The 23,807-nt window shown below is 54.0% G+C and overlaps 1 protein-coding gene across 4 annotated transcripts in view; it reads left to right on the top strand.

Moving 5' to 3' along the window:
* LMBR1 (limb development membrane protein 1) overlaps positions 1–23,807 on the top strand; it is a 74,850-nt gene that overhangs the window by 39,954 nt on the left and 11,089 nt on the right. For all 4 annotated transcript variants that reach the window (XM_053671896.1, XM_037131937.2, XM_053671895.1 and 1 more), the window contains 7 exons: positions 2,432–2,558; positions 2,970–3,038; positions 3,948–4,012; positions 7,770–7,842; positions 16,332–16,412; positions 20,069–20,145; positions 20,812–20,889. In XM_053671896.1, coding sequence (XP_053527871.1) covers positions 2,432–2,558; positions 2,970–3,038; positions 3,948–4,012; positions 7,770–7,842; positions 16,332–16,412; positions 20,069–20,145; positions 20,812–20,889 — 570 coding nt within the window. The remainder of the gene's footprint in view (positions 1–2,431; positions 2,559–2,969; positions 3,039–3,947; positions 4,013–7,769; positions 7,843–16,331; positions 16,413–20,068; positions 20,146–20,811; positions 20,890–23,807) is intronic.

Below are 23,807 nucleotides of genomic sequence, written 5' to 3'. Positions count from 1 at the left end.
CACCCCCTTGTGGCTGTGTGACCGCAAGGCGGCTACAGCGGAGGAGAGTGTGCCCCCTTCTCTGGCCCTTGCTCCCTGTGCGCAGCCTGCACGTGGCTGGGACCAGCCTCGCGGTTGTCACGTGGGCGCAGGCCTCTCGGCCTCGCCCCTACTGCCGCCCGAGGTCATCTCGTGAGTCCCGGCCAGCGGAAGAGAGAGCCAGGTAGCCTCTCACTGGCTGCGGTGGCGCCCGTGAGACCAGACTTCCCGGGTGTCACTGTGTCCCTGCCCCCTGCGCGGCGGCTGAGACGCCATGTGTGCCTGCGAGCTCCCAGGCTGGCCTGCCAGGTGCTGCCTGGGCGAGGACTCTGGGCCCGACCCCGGGCCTCACAACTCACGGCACAGCAGGGCGAGTGAGCTTCTGGCTCCTCTCAGTTCTCCGACCGCAGCCCAGAGGCGCTGCGTGGCCAGGGGCCATGTCCACAGTGACCCAGCCGAGGAGCCCCGAGCTTGGGTAGCCCACATTCTTTAAAAAGGGCTGCAAGCAGCCTGCCGCCCTTTGCTCTGCTGGTGACACGATCTCTGTCACACCAGATGGTGACAGACCTGCCCCTGCCTCCGAGAGGCACCGCATCTGTGTTTCAAGCCTGTGTGCGGGGCAGGCCTCCTCTGGAGGCCCCGCCCCTGCCTGTGAACTGTGGGGAGATGGGAGGGCCTGGGGCCTGGTCCCCTGCCCTGGACAGGCTCACCTCTGAGGACAGGCACACTTCACCGCTACTGCGTGTTTCCGAACAGAGCGTTGGAGGAGGCGGTGTGTCTTGTGGAGGTCGAGCCTCTGACATTGGCAGCCATCACCTTGGCACTGGGCACACACGTGGTTACGTTGTTTTAATGGACATAGCGACTGTGATGCACCGTGACAACACCTTTGTCTGGGGGGCGGGTGTCGACCCCTGGGCACTGTGGCTCAGCCGCCCTCGATCTGCGCAGCTGTGCTGTTGACCCCTGCATCGCGGCCCTGGGGACGTGTGTGCAGAGGGCTGTGGCGACCCTGACACTCCTGTGGGCTGCCAGTGTGCGACAGACGTACCAGAGCACCCGCTCTTTTTACCTGTTCTGCTCACGGGTTCTCCACACCGTGTTGAGTGTGCCGCGGAAAGACTCTTGCTTAGAAAGGGAGAAAGAAGGACAGAACAGTCAGGTTGAAAAGCGGGGGTCATGCTTGGCCCCCACACGGTTGGGCGTGTCCGTGGAGTGGGTGTGTGTGTTGCGACTGTTCACGCTCCGCCCCCCTGGGGAAGCGGCTGCTGTCCCCCGAACTCGAGCCCCGCTCACTTCGGCCCAGCGCCTCCTGTGCTGTGAGCCCTGCGGATCGCCGACTGCAAGCCTGAACACGCTGGCTGTCCCGCCCCTGCTGGGACAGACCAGGAAGGCCACTTCAACTCTGCGTCTCCATGTGGGTCAAGGGGTGCCACTCTGCCCTCTGCTGAGTGCGAGGAGCAGCCGGTTCCTGTAGTCCACAAGATGGAAAGTAAGTTTAGGGCAGAGTCAAGGTGAGTGTGTGTTCAGGGTCGTTGTTTATAACTCATGTCTTTGCCTTCTCTTCCATGTGGAAAGAAAGGTCCCGTGGTTCCTTAAGGACACGGACGCACTTCTGACGTTGTGTGTTGTGTCACATGCTGCACAGTGGTGACTGCAGCATCGCTGTGACTCTGTGAGCCGTGGCACAGACTCAGTCGTCGTGTGGTCCTCAGGAGCGTGAGGGAGGTTTAGTGGCTGTCTTGTCTGGGAGGTTACCAGCTGACAAGGTGTGCCTCTAGTTGGGCCCTGGGCTGGACTTGTTCTACGTTTAGAACAAAGTGTGCACAGGTCCCAGCTGTGGAGGAAGGACAAGTCTCTGAGGGAGGGCTGCACTCTGGACTGTAAAGACTGTCCTCCTGGGCCCCTCCTGTCGGGCGCGGTGGAGGCCTCCGCTGCCCACTAGAGGGCGCCGGCGGCCCGGAGCTGCGGGAGCTGGGCCCCTGCGCCAGCGGGCTTTGTGCCTGCAGCCGGCAGTGCTCGCCATCTGCTTGGCTCTGCGCCGTAATTAGCCTTGTATCTCTTGATTAGAACCACAGATAAAAGTCGATTAATCTGCTTCTGAGGTGGAAAGTGTTGGGAAAGTAATTAATTGTTTAGGATGCTCCTGTTCTGCAAAATGTTTTCACAAAGAATCTTCTTTGGTACTTTCTTCAAAGCTAATGGTATTTTACATAATTCTGGACAAGGCAGACGGAATGAAACCTTGAACTAACAGGACATCACCAGCTGTGAGCACGTCGTGTTTCTGTCCTGCCGGCGAATACACACTCGCTCCCCTTTCCAAGGGGCCCTGTGCTTTCTGGGACGGGCAGAGACCTGCTTACTCGAGCGCTGCATCCAGACGTCACCATCACACGTCTCTGTTTTCCAGGGCATCCGAGCCCGCATCCTGGAGACGCTGGTCATGCTGGTGCTGCTCGCGCTACTGATCCTCGGGATGGTGTGGGTCGCCTCGGCGCTGGTGGACCGCGACGCGGCCAGCATGGAGTCTCTGTACGGTGCGCTGGGCTGCCCTGCCCGTGTCCCCCGGGGCCCGCGGTCGCTGACGTGCCTTGTAGGCAGCTGAGCCTTTCTGCGTAGTGTCAGCCCTCGTTAGTGTGCAGAACTAAGAAGCCTCCCGACACGCCGCAGGAAACCGTGAATGCCCACGCACGCCCTGCACGCAGAGCGGCTGTGAGCCGGTGTCTGGTCTCCCCGTCCCAGGCTGGCTTTTCCCACTTCCAGACAGGCTTGCAGGGGGGCTGCTCCCCGCCCTTCTCCCGAGGCTGCTGCTCCAGGGGTTCAGAATCTGCTTGGGGCGCCAGGCTTGGCCAGCAGCTCCGCTGCACACTGCACGTCCCCTCGAAGTCGGCCCCGTCCTGCCGGGCAGTGCGTGGGGCTCACTGACGTCTGCTCCGTGTGTTTTGCAGATCTCTGGGAGTTCTACTTGCCCTACTTGTACTCCTGCGTCTCGCTGACGGGATGCCTGCTGCTTCTCTGTGAGTATTTCTGACGTCACGTCCGCCGGAGGGTTGAGCTGCTCTGTGTTCCAGAGAACTGTGGGGAATTTTCCTGAGGGCGCTTCGTAGCAGCTTGGAGAGTTTTCCAAAGTGGACCCTCAAGCATTTTTATGTTCAAGATGAATTTTGACAAACTGAACCCTTGAAACAATAAGGCATTTGTATTTTCTCTAAGAAAAGCCTCTTCCCCGGGGGTGGGGGGAGGGGGGGACACAGGGCACACACATGTGCACACAGATGTGCACGCCCATAGACATGCACACGCAGACACAGAGCAGACACAGACGTGCACACAGACCACACTCAGGTGCACATGTGCCCACACGCACTCACAGCACACATGCACAGACCTGCATGTGCACACACAGACATGCCAATCCCCCACCCCCCGCCACTGCACACTAGACTCTGCTTTCGGATGCTAGTGGTGGGGACGTGTGTGCGATGACTGGGTTCTCTATCGGAAAGTTCGCTTAGTTTTCCTTCAGACGTCACAACCTATCTCAGGGATATGACCAACTGATAAATGTCGTTAAAAGGGTTCAAGGTTTTCATAGTCACTTCCGGGTATTCTCGTCTGCTTCTCAGTCCCATTAGTACTGGACATGTAAGCTGCTCTTCAGCTGGTTTTCTGTAACTCGTTTAAGTGAAAAGGCCATCATTGCTCACCTGCCAGAGGTTCGCCCATGCGTGTTCGGCCCGTAGCCGCCATCTGTCCTTCCTCAAGCGGCAGAAGGCGTCCCCCCAGCCTGTCCTGATGATGTGGAGGAGCTGAGCCCTCTGCAGACTTGGGGGTCTGATGCCGAGACCGCGCTTTCTCTCCAGCACGGTCTGAGCGAGCGTGGTGAGCGTGCTCGCCCCTAAGTGTTCCCATTGTGTCTCCCGCAGTGTGCACCCCCGTGGGCCTGTCCCGCATGTTCACCGTGATGGGCCAGCTGCTCGTGAAGCCGGCGGTGAGTACGGCGGGAGCCGTCTGTCTGGGGTGACGGAGTTGGCGTGGTGGCTTTCGGGGTGTCGGCCGGCACTCAGAAGCAGAGGGAGAGTGTTTTTGTGGGTGTGTGACCCGATTTGCTGCTGCTGTTTTTATTTTAATCTTTTTCCTTTTTGGAAACCGCGTTTGTTTTTGCTTTTAAAATACTCACTATAGGCACTCAGGTAAAGTTTCTGTAGCAAGTTTTAAGGCAAGATTTACAAATATTTACAGGTATTTTAGGTATTTGTTTCCTCATATTAAATAGTAACTATTACGTATCAAAACTTACCACATACGCTCTTTGATTTACAGAAGCAGTTATGTTTCTGAAGGTTTGTCTACATATTAGGTCTTGTCCCTTTAATCTCAGAAGTCATATATATTCATTTTCAAAGATTTACAATTAGCAGTAATTCTAATCACTTGTTTCTTTGGCCTCTAGGTATTTTGTCAAGGGATTAATAACATGAAAATGATTCTTAGCTGTGTGTAGGAGATGTGTTGCTCAGACCCGAGCATGGACCCTCACTGCCCACGTACTCTCGTCTGAATGGCCCACCTGTTAGGAGGCCTCTGAGCCTGCCTGCACGGAGTCCACCCTCCCGCCCCCACTGACGCTGCCCCGCACTCACGGCCGACCAGGGTCGCTCCCCCGCCTGGCAGCCTCCGGAGGCCTGGCCCCAGGACCCGCTGCCCATCTGCCTGACTTTGGCCCTTGTCTCGCTTCTTCAGGCTACAATAATGAAGCTCCTTCCTCTGCATTTCTCACGCTCCCTTCTGTTTGTGTTTTACTGGTAGTATTCCTTAAATTTCTATGGCTATATGTTTGTCTTCCTTCAGAAAAAGCTAAGGAAATACAACGTATATTCTTTTTTTAAATGCTAGTTTAATTTTGAAGGATTTTTTGAAGAGATAAATGGCATTCTCTTCATATCTTTAGAATAAGATTGGATTTTTACTTGCTACCTAAGCGGACGCTCCCAGACACCGCACGCGCAGTCTCAAGTCTCGAACTCACTCCCGTCTTAAGCAGGACCCGTGGCACTTCGTGCGTCCGGCTTCCTCCTGGCTCTCTGCTCTGTTTGTTTGTCTCGGTCTCTTTCTCCGTTTTCATCTCCTGCCCCTGAATACAGGCAGATGTGTCAGGTTCGTAGCTTGCCCTCAAGTGGCTGTGCTCTGCTGTCCTGGCCACCTCGGCCCTGCCCCGCCCTGTGCCTGACTCGGGTGAGGGCGCGGCCTTCTCAGCGCCGTGGTGAGTGCTCGCTGAGAGGGACCAGTGCCCGCGAACCTGGCGCCTTCTTGACCTCCCTCCCGGAGCCGATTTCCTGCCAGACTTGTCTGTGTGAACAGTGTCCTTTGCCTCTTCTCTTGTTCCTCACCTCCAATCATAATCTTAAAAATTTTTTAAAATTCAATTTCACTTGTCCCCATCTCTCCCCCATTATTCTCTCCTGCCCTACCCACCCCCCTCCCACATTTAATCCCCCCTGCCACGGTCTTTGTCCCTGGGTCCTTTATACATGTTCCTTGACTTGACCCTTCCCCTGCTTTCCCCCGTTATCCCCCTTCCCTTCCCTCTCTGGTCACTGGCAGTTTGCTCTTTATTTCCATGTCTCTGGTTCTATTTTGCTCAAATGTTTGTTTTGTTCATTAGGTTCCACTTAGAGATGAGATCATATGCTATTTGTCTCTCTGGGCTTGGCTCATTTCTCTGAGCATAATGCTCTCCAGTTCCATCCATGCTGTCACAAGGGGTAGGAGCTCCTCCTTTCTGCCGAGTAGTATTCCATCATGCAAATGTACCGCAGTTTTCTGATCCACTCATTGGCTGATGGACACTGAGGCTGTTTCCAGCACTTGGCTGTTGTAAATTGTGCTGCTCTGAACATTGGGGTGCGTAGGTTCTTTTGAATTGGTGTTTCAGGATTTTTAGAGTATAATTCTAGCAGTGGAATCCCTGGGTCAAGGGGCAGTTCTATCTTTAGTTTTCTGAGGAAGTTCCATGCTGTTTTGCACAGTGGCTTCCCCGGTCTGCATTCCCACCAACAGTGCACTAGGGTTCTCTTTTCTCCACATCCTCTCCAGCACTTGTTGTTTGTTGATTTGTTTTGATGGCCATCCTGACTGGAGTGCACTGGTATCTCATTGTGGTTTTACTGTGCATCTCTGATGGCTAGTGCTGCTGAGCGTCCTTTCCGTAATGGGCTTCTATCGAGTCGTTGATTCTAGGGTGTGTGCCCGCGGGGCGTGCCTCCTGTCACACACATGTCCCCACCTGACCCTGACGGCGGACATGCAGCTTAGGTGGCGGCATCTTGTTTGTGGCCCAGTCACCCTGAGGGCTGCTGTGGAGCCCGCTGTCCCCACCCAGGACTTGTGTGTCTTCTGGTTGGGGAGCCCCTCTCTGGCGTCCCCAGGTAGTGTCCCCGCACTCTCTTCCTGTCCCTCCTCGCTCACAGGGTGCTTCTCTTCTGCGCTCATTTAGATTCACTGTCACTTACTGTTAATTTGCTGCTAGTTCGAGGCCATAGAAGAGCCTTGGTATTTATTGAAGTCCTGGGAGTTAGGGGATTGCTGTGAATCAGCTTTAGGAAATCCTGCAAATTCAGTGCTTGTCAGGGACCGCACGGTCTGAGGCCCCTTGTCTCAGCAGTGCCCCGCAGGGCGCTGAGCGGCCGGCTTGTGGAGCTTCCGTCCTTCCATTCTGTCCGGGACGCCTCACAATCATTGTGCCGCTGGGAGGAGCGGTTTGGGTTTGCGCGACACAGAGCCTTGACCCCAGCTCTGGGCTCCTTCCAGGTTTTCCGCAGCGCCAGGGCCTGCTGACGGAGCTGGCGTGGACCCACTCCGGGCGAGTGGGCCTGGTCACGGCGCAGACACTAGCCGACATGGTGGCTCCTCCGCGGGGTTTGGGGGCCCATGCTGTGCGGCGTGGCAGTGAGTGGTGGGCGTCCCAGCCTGCGGCCCCTCTGGGGCTCTCTCTGTGGCGGCAATGTGTGACCGTGAGCCACAGGAGCGCTTCAGACACGTGGTGACACATGGCGACACCCGGCAGTTTGGGCAGGGCGCTGGCCTCTCTTCCCGTAGATGGCCAAATGAAAGAACAGCAGCAGCCAGGGCAACGATAGCCGTCCAGTGCGGATGAATCAGAATTATTCCTGGTTTTCTGGTCAGATCGGCACATACACGTTTTGGGTGTGCCACAGAATTTTGGTCACTACTTTATGTGTGCCACGGGATGAAAGAGGCTGTGGAATGGTCTCAGTCGAGCCGGTGTGACCTTCAGGCTGTAAAGGTGACTCGAGGGCAGAGCCCTCCCAGGTGCTGGTTTAGTGTGTGGGTTTGCTGTGCGCACCACTCAGCGGGGCAGTGCTGGTGAGGGCTGGTGTGGGCCCGGTGCCCCGCCCTCCCTGCAGTGGGGCCCCGCTGCCCCCCAAGAACAGAGGGGACACTCGGCTTTTCGCCCACGCAGAGCTGACCTGCTGGTTCGCCTTGGGGGCTGCAGGGCAGCCTCACCCTTCGGACCTACCAAAAAGCACTCAGTTTTGTGGTTATCAGCTTTCACGTGCTTAGTTAACGTACCGAGACATTTTTACTCTGTACATTGAATGGTTTGACAGCGTTTTTATGTTGGATTCCTTGTAATTGGAATGCTGAGTCACGGGCCAAGTGGCCCGAGTGTTCTCGTGAGCACCAGTTCTGTGTCCATCACTCGGTGGTTTGGTCTTTGACTGCAGATCCTCGAAGACCTGGATGAACAGACTTACATCATCACCCTCGAGGAAGAAGCGCTCCAGAGGCGGCTAAACGGTGCGTATGGGTTACGTGTTTAGACCGGGAAGACGCACTGGAGGGGAAAGACACAGCTTCTTGGGCCTTTGCGCTGTTGCCTTGCCCTGGTCACAGGACTGGTGCTGGGGGAGCAGAGGCTGGCTGGCTGGCGACCGTCCCTGTGCTGGCAACTGTCCCTGTGCCGGCGACCGTCCCTGTGCTGGCAGCCCATGACCCCGCTCTGGTGATGTCCCGGACGTCCTCTCCGGGTGAGGCTCCTGGGTGAAAAGTGGCTTTGACACAGAGGTGCTGGGGCGACTCTCTGAGCTGGGCCTGGGCCTTCTGTTGGAGTTGGGGATGCTGCTTGTTCGCAGCCGGTAATCGGGTAAGGACAGCACAGATTGTGAACTTCAGGTTTAAATTACTGATTCCTGTTGGCTTTAAATGAAGACCAATGGAGGCAGGAATAATGACCTGGCGACAGATGACACGGTTTGTGTAAGTTTTGTTTTGATTTTTACTTAGATGGTTTTCACCCTGCATACTTTTCTCTTAAGGTATACATTTTTAATATTGAAAACCCAGCACCAAAACCAGATTATTAATAGCTAACTGTATTTCAAGCTCATAATTCAGGAGTAGGTATGAAGTGGAAAGTTACTTTAAGTATGAAATATTGAGAAACAGGAAGAAATATACCTACTTTCTTTAATTACAAATAGCAAATTTAAACGACCAACCCAAGAGTGTTGATGACATTTCCCGCTTTGTTCTTCGGTGATGAAAATTCAGATGCTTCTCTGTTCTGGAGAATTCTCGTCAGTAATGCTGTGCATTTTGATACCATTAACTTTTAGCCTGGAACTACTTGTATCTTTTATTCTTCCATCATTTTAAAATACTTTAAGATCAAGCATATTTAATTCCAGAATTATAACCACAGTCAACACTGTCAGCTTTATAACGTTTCATTAAAGTGTAAATAGAACGATAAATTTGTCTCCCTTAGACAGTCGCTCTCCTGTGTAATAAACACGCCAGGGTGGTGAGGGGAGCTGTTGAGCAGATGCCTGGGGTGTGGGCCGCTTCCCCTAGACCGTGTGATGCTCCTTACCTGCGGGTCAGGGGCAGGCCCCGGGCGGGCGGGTGGGGGGGCATGGTGCTCTGTGCACAAGAGAGCGGGCGTTTGGGCTGATCAGCACCCAGTCAGGCCGGAGGCACAGCCTTTCCTCACTTTGCCCGTCCACAGAAGGGAAATTCGGTCACTCAGAGTCTTTCTGGGCCCTTCGGCTGCCCTTGTCAGAAGGGGTTCATGGCATCTAAAGGAATTAGAAAGGAGATCCTTGCCAGCAGGCTAATGTGTGTGAAAAGGGAACCAGGCCAGACAGACAAACCCGCATCTCGCGTCCCCAGTGTGGGGAGTGGGAGGGGCCGCGGAGGTGGGGCTGCTCGAGCTTCCAAGTCCCTTTGTCCTGTGAGGCCAGCCACAGGTCACTTCTGAGGGCTGGGTGGCAGGCACATCTCTGTGTCTTTCTGGGGAGACCCCCCAGCCCCCTGCCTTCCTGCTATTGGCCAGCCCGTTGCTGGGGTCCTTCTGTTCTTCCCGGTGGACTGGCGGTAGGACCCTAACCCACCAGGAAGACCCATCCTGCCTCGCTCAGCCGTCCTGTCACTGGAGAAGTCCGGCCCGCCCAGCACCCACTGCTTCTCCCACACCCAGCTGCTCACCTGGGCTCCGGCAGCGGTCCTCTCGTCCACTCTGGCTGTCTGCACACGCCTTGCGTCTCAGCCCGTACCCCTGACCCCCGACCCCATGCAGTCTGCCTGCCCAGTGCGCTCTCCTCCGTCCCGGGCTAGCCCCCCTTCCCCTGGACTGTGCTGTCTGCTCCCACCTGCTGTGGTATCTGAGACAGCGGTGCCCACCTGGGCGACGGCCGTGCCGGGGAACGTCCCCTGAGCCCCTGCAGGGTGGCCACCCAGCCCTGCCATTAGCGGCCGCTTGGCCTTCGTGGCTGCACAGGCTGCCAGCCTCTCTGCAGCCCACTTCCCGCGGGGCTGCGTGTCCCGTGTTATTCTGCGTCCGTGACACGCCCTCTGCGTCCTCCGGTGCATCCTGTCAGAGTCCCTCCAAAGCCCGTGTCCTGCTGAGGGGCTGTCTGCACCCCCCACTGGCCCCCCTTGTGGTCTCCTTGCAGTCGTCTCTCCCTGTGTCCCCTCCTGCCTCAGGGCCCCTCGATGGACTCACTGCTGCCCTTCGGCCGCCCTCAGCCTCGGGAGCCTGTGGACGTGATTCCGGCCCCCGCCCACCCCCTCCTGCTCACAGGGTCCCTCAGTGCTCCCACTGTGTGCCGTCTGGCCTCCCCGCGCTGCAGCCGCATCGGAGCCCCACCCTGGAGCAGGACCCCCCAGCGCAGGGGCTCCTGCCGGCCTAACCCGTGTCCTGGTCTCTGACCCTGCCCGGCACGGGCACGAGGTGCTAGCGGGGCCAGTGGCCATTTCCCCACGGGAGTGACAAGGGAGAGCACGTGAAAGATAGAGTCTTGTGGACGGAGTGCCCGGGAAAGGCCGTCGTGGGGACCCCTGAGGAAGAGCCGGGCCGAGGGCTCTCCGGAGGAGGCGGCCTTCCCGGGTGGGGAGCCTCGGGGCGGGGCAGCCAGGGCCCCACAGAAGGCCCTTCGGGCGGACGGCAGCCTCACCCAGGTGAGGAGGGTGGCGGGTCATTAGCACGTGAGGTGTGTAAGCAGCACGGGAGCGTTAATTGAAGTAATTAGCTTTGGTGAGTGCAGTCTGTGGGTGTCCGAGGCCACTTAGAAGTGCCGTGCTGCCTGGGAGTGCGTTTTGGTGGTTGAAGTTCAAAACCTTCACCGTTCTTTTAATGTGCTTCATGTAACAATGTTGTGGGCTTTGAACTTGATGATCCGGTGCGGTTTTGTGAGGCCTGTTTGCATCTTCACAGTGAAAAGTTAGTGCGTCCCTCTCGGTGGCAGTGACTCCCCTGCTCGATTCTAATCTCTTTGGAAGCCCTGTGCCACTGGGGCGGGATTCATTCTTTACTCTCAGGAGCGCAGAAGACGCACTTGTTTCCTTGCTGCTCAGGGTCGGGGTGTAATGCCTTTGCATCCTGGGAAACGAAGTGGTGAAAAGCCGCCACATCAGCCTTTTCACGCACCTCGGCGACCGGTCAGGAGCACTGTCCTCGTCTGTCCTCGAATCTTGCCGCTCACAGCGGAGTTCGGTTGGCCAGGCCGTTTGAGGTGACACTGAGGTGCAGGGAGGCATGGGTGCCCGCTCTCCTGACCGGTGGTGCCCACCGGGGCTCGCCCACCTCCCGGGTGGACAGCTGGCTCCTTCGCTCACCGCTTGCCTGGTGTCCCTTTCCTCATACCGCTGGCGATGTAAGGGAACTTCAGCCCCATTTCCTCCTGTGTTCTCATACATAAGTGCATCGCACTTTTATCTGGACTCTGAGTGGCCTCCAGTCTATCAGTAGTCACTCTGAGAACACTATTGACCATTGCGTATAGCACTGAAGTGAAAATATCTCAGATTTGCAGACCCTGGGCCAGTTCGAGAGAGGTCCAGGTTCAGACAGGCCAGGGGTGATCAAATGTCAGCTTTCCTGAGGAAGACACGTAGCAAAACTCTGGGCAGTGAGTGGCCCCTTCCTCGGCAGTCCTGTGATGGAAACACGTCTTGTCTTGACTTCCTGAGCTATCGGAAAAGGCACTAAATAGTTTCCATCTCAAGGCATCAACAACTGGGTTCGAAGGTCTGAACCAGAGAGGTGCCTTGTTACAGTTTATTCCGCTCTCTGGGGCCTGCTGTCACTTTGTAGTGACGCTGGAGTGTGTCCCAGACAGGCCATTCGTTGCCAGACGAGGTGCCGTGACTGGAGAGATGGAAGCTGGCGCGCCACGCCCAGATGGGGAGTACTGCAGGGTGACGCAGTGTAACGCAACTTGGAGTCACGTGTCAGACAGCCTCAGGAATTCAGAGAGCGGGATTGCTCTGTGTAATGGCCCCAAGTGTCTTAGCAGAAGATGCGTGTCACGTACATGAGCTGCAGGTTCGACCACAGCCTGTTTGGAGAACGGTGTCTCGATGGGGATGCAGAGAAATCTGAAGTTGAGAAACAGTCTAGGTTAAGGTCTTCAGCATCGACCAAGCGCTTGTATCTAAAGTCGAATAAAAGCCGGTCGAGTCAGTTGTCCATAGCGTTACGGATGTTCCTGAAGCTCATCACTTAGTGCTGTCTGCCCTGCTTGTAATCGCTTATAACGGAGGTGCATTTGCGTTTCCATAGTTGTGTTGGAAGTTGGGTGTTTCTGGGTTGCGCACCAAGCCATATACCTGTGGTTATGTCAGAAGTAGACAGAAGCTGTTTTTTAAGCCAGTATCACATTGCGAGTGGAACAGAATGGGAACTGGAGCGTCAGGATGTGAGGGCTGTGGCCTCCGCTGTGGGGGGCAGAGGCACCGCAGGGGCGGAGTCCCTACCACCTTTCCACAGCTCTGGGGGCAGTTGCCTCACCCGTGCGGGGTGGTGGGCAGGCCTGGTGCGGGCGTAGGGGGTGGAGACTGTGTGCTCAGTGGCCTGTTGGGTGTCTTGGGACACAGTAGCAGCGGCATTTGCTTGAGCCACTCGAAGTGACTGGCAGGACTTGGGGGCCCCCCTCCTTGGTGTGGGAGAGCACCCTGGTTGGCCAGCAGTGAGGAACAGAGTCTAGATTTCGAAGAGTTGCTGCCAGATAACAACAGGTCTTCTGCCTGAGTCTTTCGGTTATGTGCTGGATTGCAGAGTGAAGTGGTCTGTCCTAGAAGCCCCTGCCCCACTCATGGCTCACCGTGGGGCTGCACTCAGGGGCTGCGCTGTCCGGGAGACATGTGTGCTGCTGGCTGAATGTTTTTGGGTGGTTTGCACACAGAGCAGAGACTCAGATTTGTCTGAAGAAATCAGACATCGTACATTTTAAGCCAGATAGTTCGTGTCTGCCCTTGAACATGTGTCTGTCAGTTAGGGCTGTCTGATGTGCGGAGAGAAGACACACCTCAGTGGTTGGGAAATGCTGGGCTTTGGGAAATCCTGTTTTCTTGGAAACAGAGTATCAAAACACTTTCCATAGCACGTGAGTCTTCCAGCCTCAGAGGAAAGCCGGGAAAGGTTGCCTTCAGCTATCAGTTTTCCTGAATCCAAGGCGATGGGTGGGGCAGGATCAAAAATACTTACTTGATCAAAGTTATTGGCTCTGAAGTCATCCTTCCCGATGTAAGGAAGATGAAAGGTATTGTTTTTATTGCACGCTAGTAACAGTGTAATTTTGAACTAATTGGTGTTGAACTGCCAATCACCTGGGGGAATGCAAATAGATACTCTTACAGTTTCCTTTGAGGTAGGGAAACCTTGTGTCGAGGCTGGAAGGGAAACAGAGTAATACCGTTAAATTGACCTTAAACGAGCTGCCTGTGGTTGTTTTGGAGAACCCCTTTTTATTTTTCCCGACTCGCCCAAACAGGTTTTGTCTGCCAGTTTGCCTTACCGACTAGACAGCTGCCGCGAGCGTCCAGCCCGTTCTGAGATGAGGTGGCCGTGGTGCTGCTCTGCAGGGTGTCGTGGCGATGCTGCTGGCTCGCCCTGAGTCCATGTCATGTGCCAGGGCTGTCTGCGGTGGGCGGGGCTCCTCCCCACGCACGGCCTTCGTGGTGCTGTCCTGGGCGCTCACCGTGCAGGGCCCCACCCAGACGGGAGGCCCCTGTGCTCACCTAGGAGATGCTGCTGTGCCCAGCGACAGGAGTGTCTTTGAGATCTCTTACTCCTGATGAGCCTGGCTGTGTCCTAGAAGCACAATTTCTTTGAGGACAGTACGAATGTTTTCCTGATGTTTGTGTGAAGTTAGTATTTATTAACTGCCTACTGGGTGCCTCGCACTGTGTTACCCAAAGTAAGCACACGGCATTTCAGAAATACTGCTTTCGTCATTTTCCTTGGAAAAATAATACTTGGGTCAGTCTAGGCATTTGTGCTGAGGTTCGTAGACATCGTGCCTACAAAGTATGCACGTCCTTCCCGTGTTTTTAAAGTGGCGGCAGCAGCAGCATCGTTACCCTGACCCACACCCCCTTTCCGAGTCCTGGATGCCGTGGGGTTATGTCTGTGGCACTGCACCAGCCGCCGGAGTAACGCCTCTTGACCCGTCCAGGGAAGGGGCTACAGTTGGGAACTGTGTTGGTTGTTAATCAGACACAGAACTTAACTGGGCACTAACTACAGAGACCCACTGTGTAACTTACACAAAGTGGGGCAAAAGGTAAAATGTACTTACTAAGACCTTTACATTTAAGGACACTTGAAAATCTTACAATGCTGTGGCACTTCACTGTAAGTTCCTTGCTATATGGAAACATCCATTAGCCTGGTAACTTGGTTATTCCCCTCTTTGCTCTGGCTAGCAGAAACGCTGAACTAGATTTGTAGTTAAAATTGAGTAGTTTGGGGGCACTCTACCCGGACATCTCGGCTCTGTGCTCACCCCCGTTCCCTTGTAAGTTGTATATTGACGTGAGAGATGATCCCACTCGGGTTCTGGGGACACTGAGAACATCCAGGGTGTTCAAGGCCCCCGGCTTCCCCAGTGGGCGGGCGGAGGGGCAGCACTCACCTCTCCCAGGGACCTGGGCAGGGCTGCAGCTCGGAGCCGGGCCCTGAGTCTCCTCGTGCACCCTGGGGCCCACGGCCCGTGTGGGGCGGGGGCTCCTCCTGCAGCCCCTGCCTTGGGGGTGAAGTGCTGCTTGCCCCCCGAGAGGCCCCCAGCATGGAGACTTATGCCTCCCAAGTCTGTGTTTCTGCCCACGTCGCCCCCTGTCCCCAAGAGCTTTCCCTCCACGTGTGTTTGTCGCCGGCTGAGGGCTGGTCCAGCCTGGTTAGGGGAGCAGGGCGCAGTGGCAGTGAACGAAGGGAGATGGCGCCTGTGCGGGCCGAACACCTCGGGGGCTACGTCTGTTGTGCTTGTGCAGTGAAGTGTCACTGACGCGGCGTGACCCTCAGTAGGCGAACGTATGTCTTCAGTCCGACGCTCTCTTTGTTTCTTCTGTGTAAGCGAGGCAGGTGAAAACCGGGAGAGAGCGGAGCTCAAGGCGCAGACAGAATTTAAGTTGGGAGGCATCAGACACTAGGAGGCTCCTTACGTGGTGGTGGGAGGCGCGGCTCATGAGGAAGACGGCCCCGTCTCCCAGGGACAGAAAGGACTCAGACTAGTGCAGACACGCGGAAAAACCAAACCGTGGAGAGCCTGACCAAGTGAAGCTCTAAGGGGGGCTTTAATCTTTCTGTTTCCAGATTCAGCAGGTAATGCAGAAGGAATATGGAGGGACATAGACCTTTAGAGAAACAGTCAGAGAACGTGAACAGGGAGAACCCACGTGCTGGCTGGGCACGGAAGGTGCTCGACCGCCTCTGGGGAGGTGCAAGTAACAATAAGGAAACGTCTCTACGAGTCGAACTGGCAGAAACTGAAGAGTTATAACGTCCAGTGCCAGGGAAGATGGGAAAATAGATGCTGTCAAAAGCTGTTGGTGGGAATAAAGTATTACATTAACTGAAGCTATGATAACAAATTATAATATTTGAAGGGAAATAAACTTTAAACATCTCTTATCTGTAAATCACGCCCTCCGCCTCAGCCGTCTGAGTTTCGGGAATCCGGCCTACAGAGACAAGGGATTCAGGGTGTACTGGACATACATAGAGAAATGTCCACTGCAGCGTTGTTTGTGCTGGCAGAACATTGAGGAGAACCTGGATAGTGACAAGTGGAGTAACTGTGAATAAAACCTAAGGACACCCGGCCTGTGGAATGGGACTCAGCTGTTAGGGACTTGGCCCTGCCCACATGACTGTGTGACTGGGTCGGAAGGACGGGGTGCCCTGATGTGACAGACTGACCTGTTCTTATGAAACGGGTACAGAGTCCACGTGGGTGTGTGAGGCTCACGTGAGCATGCGACTGTGTGTATGGAGGTGGGGATGGTGTGGTGGGGCCCACCAGACTGATAGCTATGGTCACTGGGGGTGGGGTGGGGAGGGGACATTGACTTCCTCTTTATAATAAGCACGTGATACTCTTACAACTGATACAGATTAATAATAGACCAAGTAAGAGCCTTACCAAAGTAGCACATTTTCTAGGAAACGTGTCAGATGTGGAAGTGTTAAGTGGTAAAAAAAGGATGTGCTTTCCTGTGGGCCACGGCAGCCTCCTGTTCATCCTCATAGGGTCCTGACTCATAGGGTGCCACTGTTACACTGTAACTGTGGGTGCCACTTTTTCATTGTAATGAACCGTGGGTGCCACTGTTACACTGTAACAAATCATGGGTGCCACTGTTACACTGTAACAAATCATGGGTACCATTGTTACATTGTAATGAACTGTGAGTGCCACTGTTACATTGTAATGTATTGTGAGGCTGCCTGTTCTGTGCTCCTAGTTCTGTTGTTCTGCTTCTGAAGTAAGTATTTCTGCTTCCGGCAGGGTTGTCTTCGTCAGCGGAGCACTCTGCAGTGGCGTTGCAGCAAGAGCTGGAAAATGTGAAGGCTCTGAAGACGAAATTAGGTACGGCACGTTTTTTCCTTGACTTCCATTTTGGTCTTGGTGTTTTATTAAAGACTTTTCCTGTTTGAAATGTTCAAAAGTTGTAAACTCTTTGTTTATATTACAAGCTTTCATTCTGTCCAAAGCCATCGAGAAAGAGTGTGCGTTGGTTTGGGCAAAGGCTAAGCCTATATTTATACTCACTTTTTTTGTTTTGTGTGTGTACAGAATGAACTTTTCAGACATACCTGTGTTCACAGGTGTTGCTCCCTTGCCTTTCACGGGACCGACTCCAACCACAGCGTTGCTGGCCCCCCACCTTTCACTGTGTCTGTGTCTTCTCCTCAGACCCTCTTCACCCCAATATAGGGCGGTTGGTCTGTGATGTGCCTCTGAGAAGCTTTCTTTGTTTCCCATCCTTTGGGTTCATTGACTTCTTTTTGACCTGGGAATTTATAGTTTTCATCTAACATGGACAGTTTTTGCTATTATTTCTCCGAATAGTTTTCCTTCTTCTGTTGGTGCCTCCCTTTTCAAGGGCTCCGTGAAGTGGCCCCACAATTCAAGGACATTCCCTTGTTGTTCATGTTTTCTGTTTGCTCCGCGTGGGTCAGTTTGGATGGTTTCTGCGCCGTCTTCATGCTCACTGACCTTTCTCTGGAGCGTCTGACCTGCGCTGGATCCCACCTACTGCCCTTTCCAGATGCCGCGGTCTCCCTCTCGAGGTTCTGTCCAGGCCTGCCCTGCGTCTCCCACCTGCCCAGCGAGTGTGTTCGGTCTGCGTGCCGCGCCTTTCGGAGTGTGCAGGGTGCAGTGCAGTGATGCTTTCAGTGTCTTTGTCTGCTCCCCCGAACACTGTGTGTGTCCTGGAGAAGTTTCCATCAGCGGACTTACTGTGTTCTGTGCTTTTTTGCATGCACGGGCGCTTTTGATGCACAGTAGGCCCTGTGAGTCTTGCATAGCTTCGTGCTGGTACTTCTGTGCTCCTGTGAATGCGGAGCTTGTTCTGGGCTGCAGCGCAGTTACACAGAAATAGTCGATGGCATCAGGGCTTGCCCTGCAGACTTGGTAGGCTGGACTGGAAGGGCACTCCTCTGAGCTAGTGGTGCCCCGCTACCAAGACTGGGCCCCCTCAGCGCTCTGCCCAGTGCCCCTGGATCTCAGGGATGTGGCATGCTTCTTGGCCCTTTGTGATGATCAGATGCTCCTTCTCTTCTTCCTTCGGGTGGTGCTTCCATTGGCCAGGTGTTCTCTCTTGTGTGCCTGAGTGGGCGTTGCCCTCCACCCTCCTTGGAGTTCTCTCTCTGTGCAGTTGTCCCCTCTTGGATGCTTTGCCCAGCGAAACCCTTCTGGCTTGGTGTCTCCAGACTCCTGTTGCATGTCCTCCCCTCCAGGCACGCATTGGGCTCCACCCAGTCCTGCTCCCTGCACTGGGGCTGGAATTCTCTTCAGACAGCAAGCCGGGACAGACACAGGGATGTTCTACTTGTGTCCCCTTCCAGAGACCTCTGTCCCTCAGTGACCAGTGTCCAAAGGCCTTGAAAACTGTCGTTGCACATGCTGGTATGTTTTGGCTTCTTAACTGTTTCAGGCAGATGGGAGCTCTGGTCCCTGTCATCCCTGTTTTCATGAGTACAGGCCCAGCACCCTGTCGGCAAAAGTCATCTCTGCAGTTCAGTCACGTTCACAACTGGCATCGTTGTATCGCCGGGAGTCGCTCTCTGCCTCCTGCTGTTGATGAGCCTGTGATGTGTTTCCAGTCTTGTGCTGCCCAGAGTGGTGTTGATGTAAATGCTCTTCTGCACATCTCTTGGTTAGAAGTGGACTAGTGGGGTCACTGAGTATGTGCGTGTACAGCTTGTTCAGACGTCGCCCAGCTGCTCTCCCTGGCGGCTGTGTCACTTTGCGTCCCCACGGGGCCCCTGGGAGGCCCCTGTGGCCGCACATCAAGGGCAGCAGGCGGCCGTGCTGGGTGCGGTGCGGCTGCTTTGGAGTCTCAGTTTGTGTGGGCTGCTCTGTGCTGCTGGCATTTGCTTATCTTCCACTTGGGAAATGCCTGGGCGGGTTCCACGTAGTGCTGGTTTGCTGGCCACGAGTGCTCGCTCAGGTTTTGTCTGTCTGGAAACATTCGGGCCCTGCTTTCTTGTTCATAGGGCGTTGGTGCTGCCATGGGATCCTCACTGGGTGGTTTCCACACTGGGCAGATGTCGTCCCAGGGTCTGGGGTCTGCCTCAGAGCCGCGTCGCTGCCCTTGGAGGGGCTCTGAAGGTTCCCTTTGGTCTTCGTCTTCCTCCTAATCTGTCTGCCGCTTCTCTGTCTTTGCTGGTGCGACTGTCTTCAGAACTCTCAAACTGTTACTTTGGGCTACAGTATTTCTCAGTCGTAGATGTTCCCGTTGATTGTTTTTCTGCACTCAAACTGTGACACTTACGGTCTCGTCATCTCCCTCACTGAGCCTCTTAATCGGGCAGCGGAGGCCGCTTCCTGCTGAGCCCAGCCGCCGGGCCACCTGCAAGTCTGTTGCTAGTCTCTCTTTTTTGGTTCCGTCTCCTTATGCTGTTGGATTGAATGCTAGATGTTTCTTAGCATAACCGCAGAAAAGTGGATGGTCTTTCCCCTTTTTGAGAGGACTGACTCTGTTTCCGGTAGGCAGTTAGAGACGGGACAGATCTGTTTGGTCCGTCCGGGCCGGGGGTCATCTGAACTGGGCGTTAGTGTTCACCGGGGTTCCTCCCGGGCCCTGAGAGCCCGCTGTTGCTGGCTGTCATGCCGCCTTCCCTGTGGGCCCTGAACCCTGGTTTTCTCCTGCACAGACCAGGAGCCTGACAGGGCTGCGCTTGGTTGGCTTCTCTGCCTCTGAGCGGCACCCTCCCTCCTGCCCTCCTCTCAGCCGCCACCAGGAGGCCTCGACGGGGATGGTGGCTGCCTGTCAGATGCTCATCCCCTTTCCTCTTCTCCCCGTGCCCTGCCACTTGAGTTCTGGCTGCGTGGCTGCCCCTAACGCCGATCTCTGTGTCCTTGGCTCCGCGGAGTGTGCGGGAGGCTCTGCCACGGCAGGTGGGCTTCCCTCGGCCACTGGTTTCTGTGAGCTCTCAGCTCTGCGGGGCGGGCAGTTTCCTCCTGGCATGTGGTGTGACGGGGCGTGTTCTTTTCCGTGCATCCCCCATACCACAGGCCCCTCCGTTTTGATTGCCGTGGTGGCTCTCTGGTGCCTCTCGCACAGCTACTGAAGGGTTAGAGTTATTAAAGGGTCCAGCTGTTCATGGTGTGAGGGCTGGGGCGACGGGGGCAGACCTTGTAGGGGCCAGCGGGAGCCTGCTTTTGGGAGACGAGGGGCGGGGTTTTCCTGCTGCTGCTTCATTCACTCAGACCTGAATCGGTGTGGGGGTCCGCTGTCACATAGGGTTTTTCTGCACTTTCAGAGTAAGCCGTTCATGGACCGTTGATTTCATCACAGAACTGAAATTCAAGCATCACAGGCTTGAACTGTGTAATGTAGTAATCTGGTTTTAAAACTCTGATTTCTATAATTTGTAAAGGAGACCTTTGAATTATTTATGCTCTTTTTAAAAGAACTTACGTAAAAGTAACAGCTTGGTTGTAGTGGGAGGACCTGCACCTGGAGACTGTCCTTGGCAGCCACTGAGACCTCGTCCTGCTGTCTCCCCTCCCACTAGAGCGGCGGAAGAAGGCGTCAGCCTGGGAGAGGAACTTGGTGTACCCTGCTGTCATGGTCCTGCTCCTCGTCGTGACCGTAAGCGCAGCCCGGCCCGGCCGTGGAGAGCACGCGAGGCCGAGACGCCCACCTCGCCGTCCTCGCGGGGCGGCCCCTCCGCCGAGCGGGTCGGGGAAGCCGGTGTCTGCCAGTGAGGTTGCACGCATCCATGCCGTCATTCGCACACACTCGACGGAGCAAAAACAGACACCAGTGTGATCGGGAAGGGGTCTGGAGCTTCTCGGTTTCTTCACGAAACCAGGGAGTCCGTCCTTCCATCTCATTAGCCGCCAAGAAGAGACAGGGCGCTGCAGACGCCGCTGTGGACTCTGTGACGCGGTGTGAAAGCCACATTAAGAGAGTAGTTTCGGCAGCATTTCAACCCTTTTAAAAACGTGGGCAGTTTTGGACCTCCAGTCGGGGAAATCAGTCAGTAAATGGATCTACTACGGTATTAGCTTTTATCCTGAGCTTTGAGGCTGGGGTAGTTTACAGGGTCCTTCAGAATTCACTCTGGAGTGTTCGCAGACAGTCCGACCACTCCAGGCCCACCTGCAGAACCGTGGTCCTGACCGCCCTTCCTCGTCCCTGAAGGACGCGGTTGGACGGCCACGCACGTCATTGCGTGTGTGTGTGTGTGTGTGTGTGTGTGTTGGCCAAGCGGCTTGGGAACGGAGGGCTGACGGCTGACTTTTTGTTTTGCAGTCCATTTCGGTTCTCCTGGTGGCTTGTAATATCCTCCGCCTGTTGGTCGATGAAACGGCCATGCCAAAGGGGACAAGGGTAAGGTATAATGTTTTAGAATGCCCCTCTTTTGCAAAAGTGTCCTGCACGTACATCCCGTTTCAGATAAGCCGGTGGGAACAGTCGCCCTCCTGCCTGCATGTTCTTCACGTGTGCACGTTTCTTCATGTGAGCAGCCTTCCCGGGCGGGGCTGGCAACTGAGATTTTGTTGCTGACCTCCTGCTTTGGATTGCCTGGACCTTTTGTCAAGAGTCAGAGTTTCATTTACACTTTATATGAGAATATATCTTTGTTTTACTGAAATACATTGCCTGTGAGTCTGTGAAGTAATGACATGTGAGGAGTTTCCTAAATGGATTCACTGGGTTTTATGAAAAAGAATCACATGTTTTATGACACCGAGTCAAAGCATTTGGTTACTGGAGGAGAGTCAGAGGTATATTTTTATAAATTAACTTACTTTCCTCTCTTGTTTAAAAATGGATACTTTTATTAAATTCTGTGAATTAGCTGATTTGAAAATATTCTCTGTAAAGAAGGTAATTACAGTTCTGGCTGGTGCGGCTCAGGGCTTTGAGTGGCAGCTGGTAAACTGAGAGGTCACCGGTTGATCCCCAGTCAGGGACAGGCCTGGGTTGCAGGCCAGGTCCCCAGTAGGGGGCGCTCGAGAAGCAGCCAATCACTGTCTCTCTCCGGAGTTGATGCTTCCCTCCCTCTCTTTCTCCCTCCCTTGCCCTCTCTCTAAAAATAAGTGAATAAAATTTTTTTAAAAAAGAAGGTAATTAGAACTACATATTCATATTTGACATTGTTTTTCTAGATGTTTCCATAAACTTTTGGATAAAGTAGCATTTTAATTTGACATTTCAGTATGTTTTCTAAGTCAGCCACTTTTCCCATTCCCCATAGAGGGGACTTCGGACTCTTAACTTTTGATGCGCTTCTCTCTCTGAACCAGAGGGTAAACTTGTCCTCTCAGAGAGAAAGGCCATTTTCTGTCCTAATTCCTTCCCTTCAGTCCACCTTGACACCCGTTCTTCCCAAGGCTGATCCTTGTAGCCACAGTCTCACTGTACACCTTCCTAGGACGCCGCACCGTCGGTTACCATCATGGTCCCCACACTGGTGTGGGCCCCCCCTCGGGCTCCAGCACCTCTTCCCACTAACAGATCGTGGCAAGAAGCAGCCTGCTCACCCACAGCCTTTGTCTGTGGTTTAGACCCAGTCCTGCCGACAGAGCCACAAGTCACCTGCGGTGTTGGCTTCTGTCCCCTTTTTAGCCCACTGCTGTACACCGCACTCCAGCTGAGTCCTACGTCCCACAGCACGGTGCCCAGTGGGGAGGGACCGCACCGGGCAGGCCCCCTTCTCTCGACATGGAATGTTTCCAAAATGCTTTTCATCCCCGTTGCTGGGGAGGAAGATTTCTTCTTCTGCCTTTCTAGGTTCTTCTGGCTGGTCTCAGAGCTAAACCGATGTGACACAGAAGAGCAGGAAAAAAACGAATTTCGTTACGCACACACGTAAGGAGGCCCCGTAGAAGGGAGACCTCAGGAAATGGTCACAGCCTGTAAATGTGAACCATGGTCAAAGCCGTCTGTGCATCGTTTCTAGAGAAAGAAACAATTACTCGTGAAGGTTGCATGAGACAAACAAAGGGTTTGTGTTTCAGTTGACAACTTAATAAAGAAGTGACAGAGTTTGTCCCGTGACCTCTGCCCCAAACTCCCTCTCTGGCCACGAGAGCACCCTGGTCCTCCCGGCCGGGGTGCTATGCTCCTTGGGCCTGGGGGGCGAGGGGAGGCCAGAGGGTGCTGGCGCCACCGTTCCTCCAGTGCCTGATTTGAAGCGATTGATGGGCTGCCTCGCGTGTTTTGGGGGGATCTTCCCGGAACCCGTCAGTCAGTGCGCTCTCTCGGTGTTGGCATGAGTCAGTTCTTCTTCAAAAGATCCACAAAAGTCAAGAAATTCTTTGTCCTTAGTTACGCATGAATTTTCCATGGCTGTACTTATTTCTTTATACCTAAATTAAAAAGTATATAAAACACATATATACGGTAAGGTTTTATTTTATTATTTAGAGAGAGGGAAGGGAGCAAGAGGGGCAGAGACATTGATGGGTGAGATGCATCACTTGGTTGCCTCTCGTATGCACCCAACTGGGCAGCTGGCCCAAACCCAGGCATGTGCCCTGACTGGGAATTGAACCGGTGACCCTTTGGTTCTCAGGCCAGGCTCAATCCACTGAGCCACACCAGCCAGGTCAAAATACTATATTACTTATCAGTTTATTTTTTCACAGTGTGACTATACTTTCTAAACCATCCTGGTATTTCTGTTAGACCTAATAAAAGCTGATAGTAAAATAAGTCATGTATATTCATGTAGTTCCTTTAGTTATTAAGCTGTGAAAATATTATTCCCACTTCAGTAAGAAATAATATTTTTTGCCTATTTGATCTCCTTGACATATACTACTTTTCTCTTTGTTGTTTTTTTAAGTCCCAGATAAAGATAGGTTTTGAGAATAGGTGTAGTGTTTAGGAAAAAATTTATAGCATTACATTAAAAAAATCTGGGTTCCTTAAGTTATTATATCTTTTAAAACTCTGACTATCCAAGGAAGGCTGGGGGCAAGGGAGCCCCAGAGGTAGGAACAGGGCTGTGCACACTCCCGCCCTTCCTGGCCTCACTCTGGACACATGCTCCCTGAGTGATTTGTATGCGCTGCCTCAGGGTAGGGCTAATTATATATTGTATTCCTATTGTACTAGTAGGTTTTTAAAAGATTTCTTCCAAGACTAGTCAGGATTTCACACTACACATAATCCCATTAGTTTGATAAGTAACTTAAATTTGAGATAAATCAGAAATGGTTTGAGCTTGTTAAAATTGTTAACATGTGGTTGAATTAGTTAATGAACTTGGTTTGATGTCTCGTTCCATTTGTCCTTTA

Source organism: Artibeus jamaicensis, unplaced genomic scaffold, assembly GCF_021234435.1.
Source record: "Artibeus jamaicensis isolate MK-2021 breed Jamaican fruit bat unplaced genomic scaffold, CSHL_Jam_final contig_718, whole genome shotgun sequence".
NCBI lineage: Eukaryota > Metazoa > Chordata > Mammalia > Chiroptera > Phyllostomidae > Artibeus > Artibeus jamaicensis.
The sequence above is the reverse complement of the archived record's forward strand: the minus strand, read 5'-3'. Positions and strand labels throughout refer to the sequence as shown.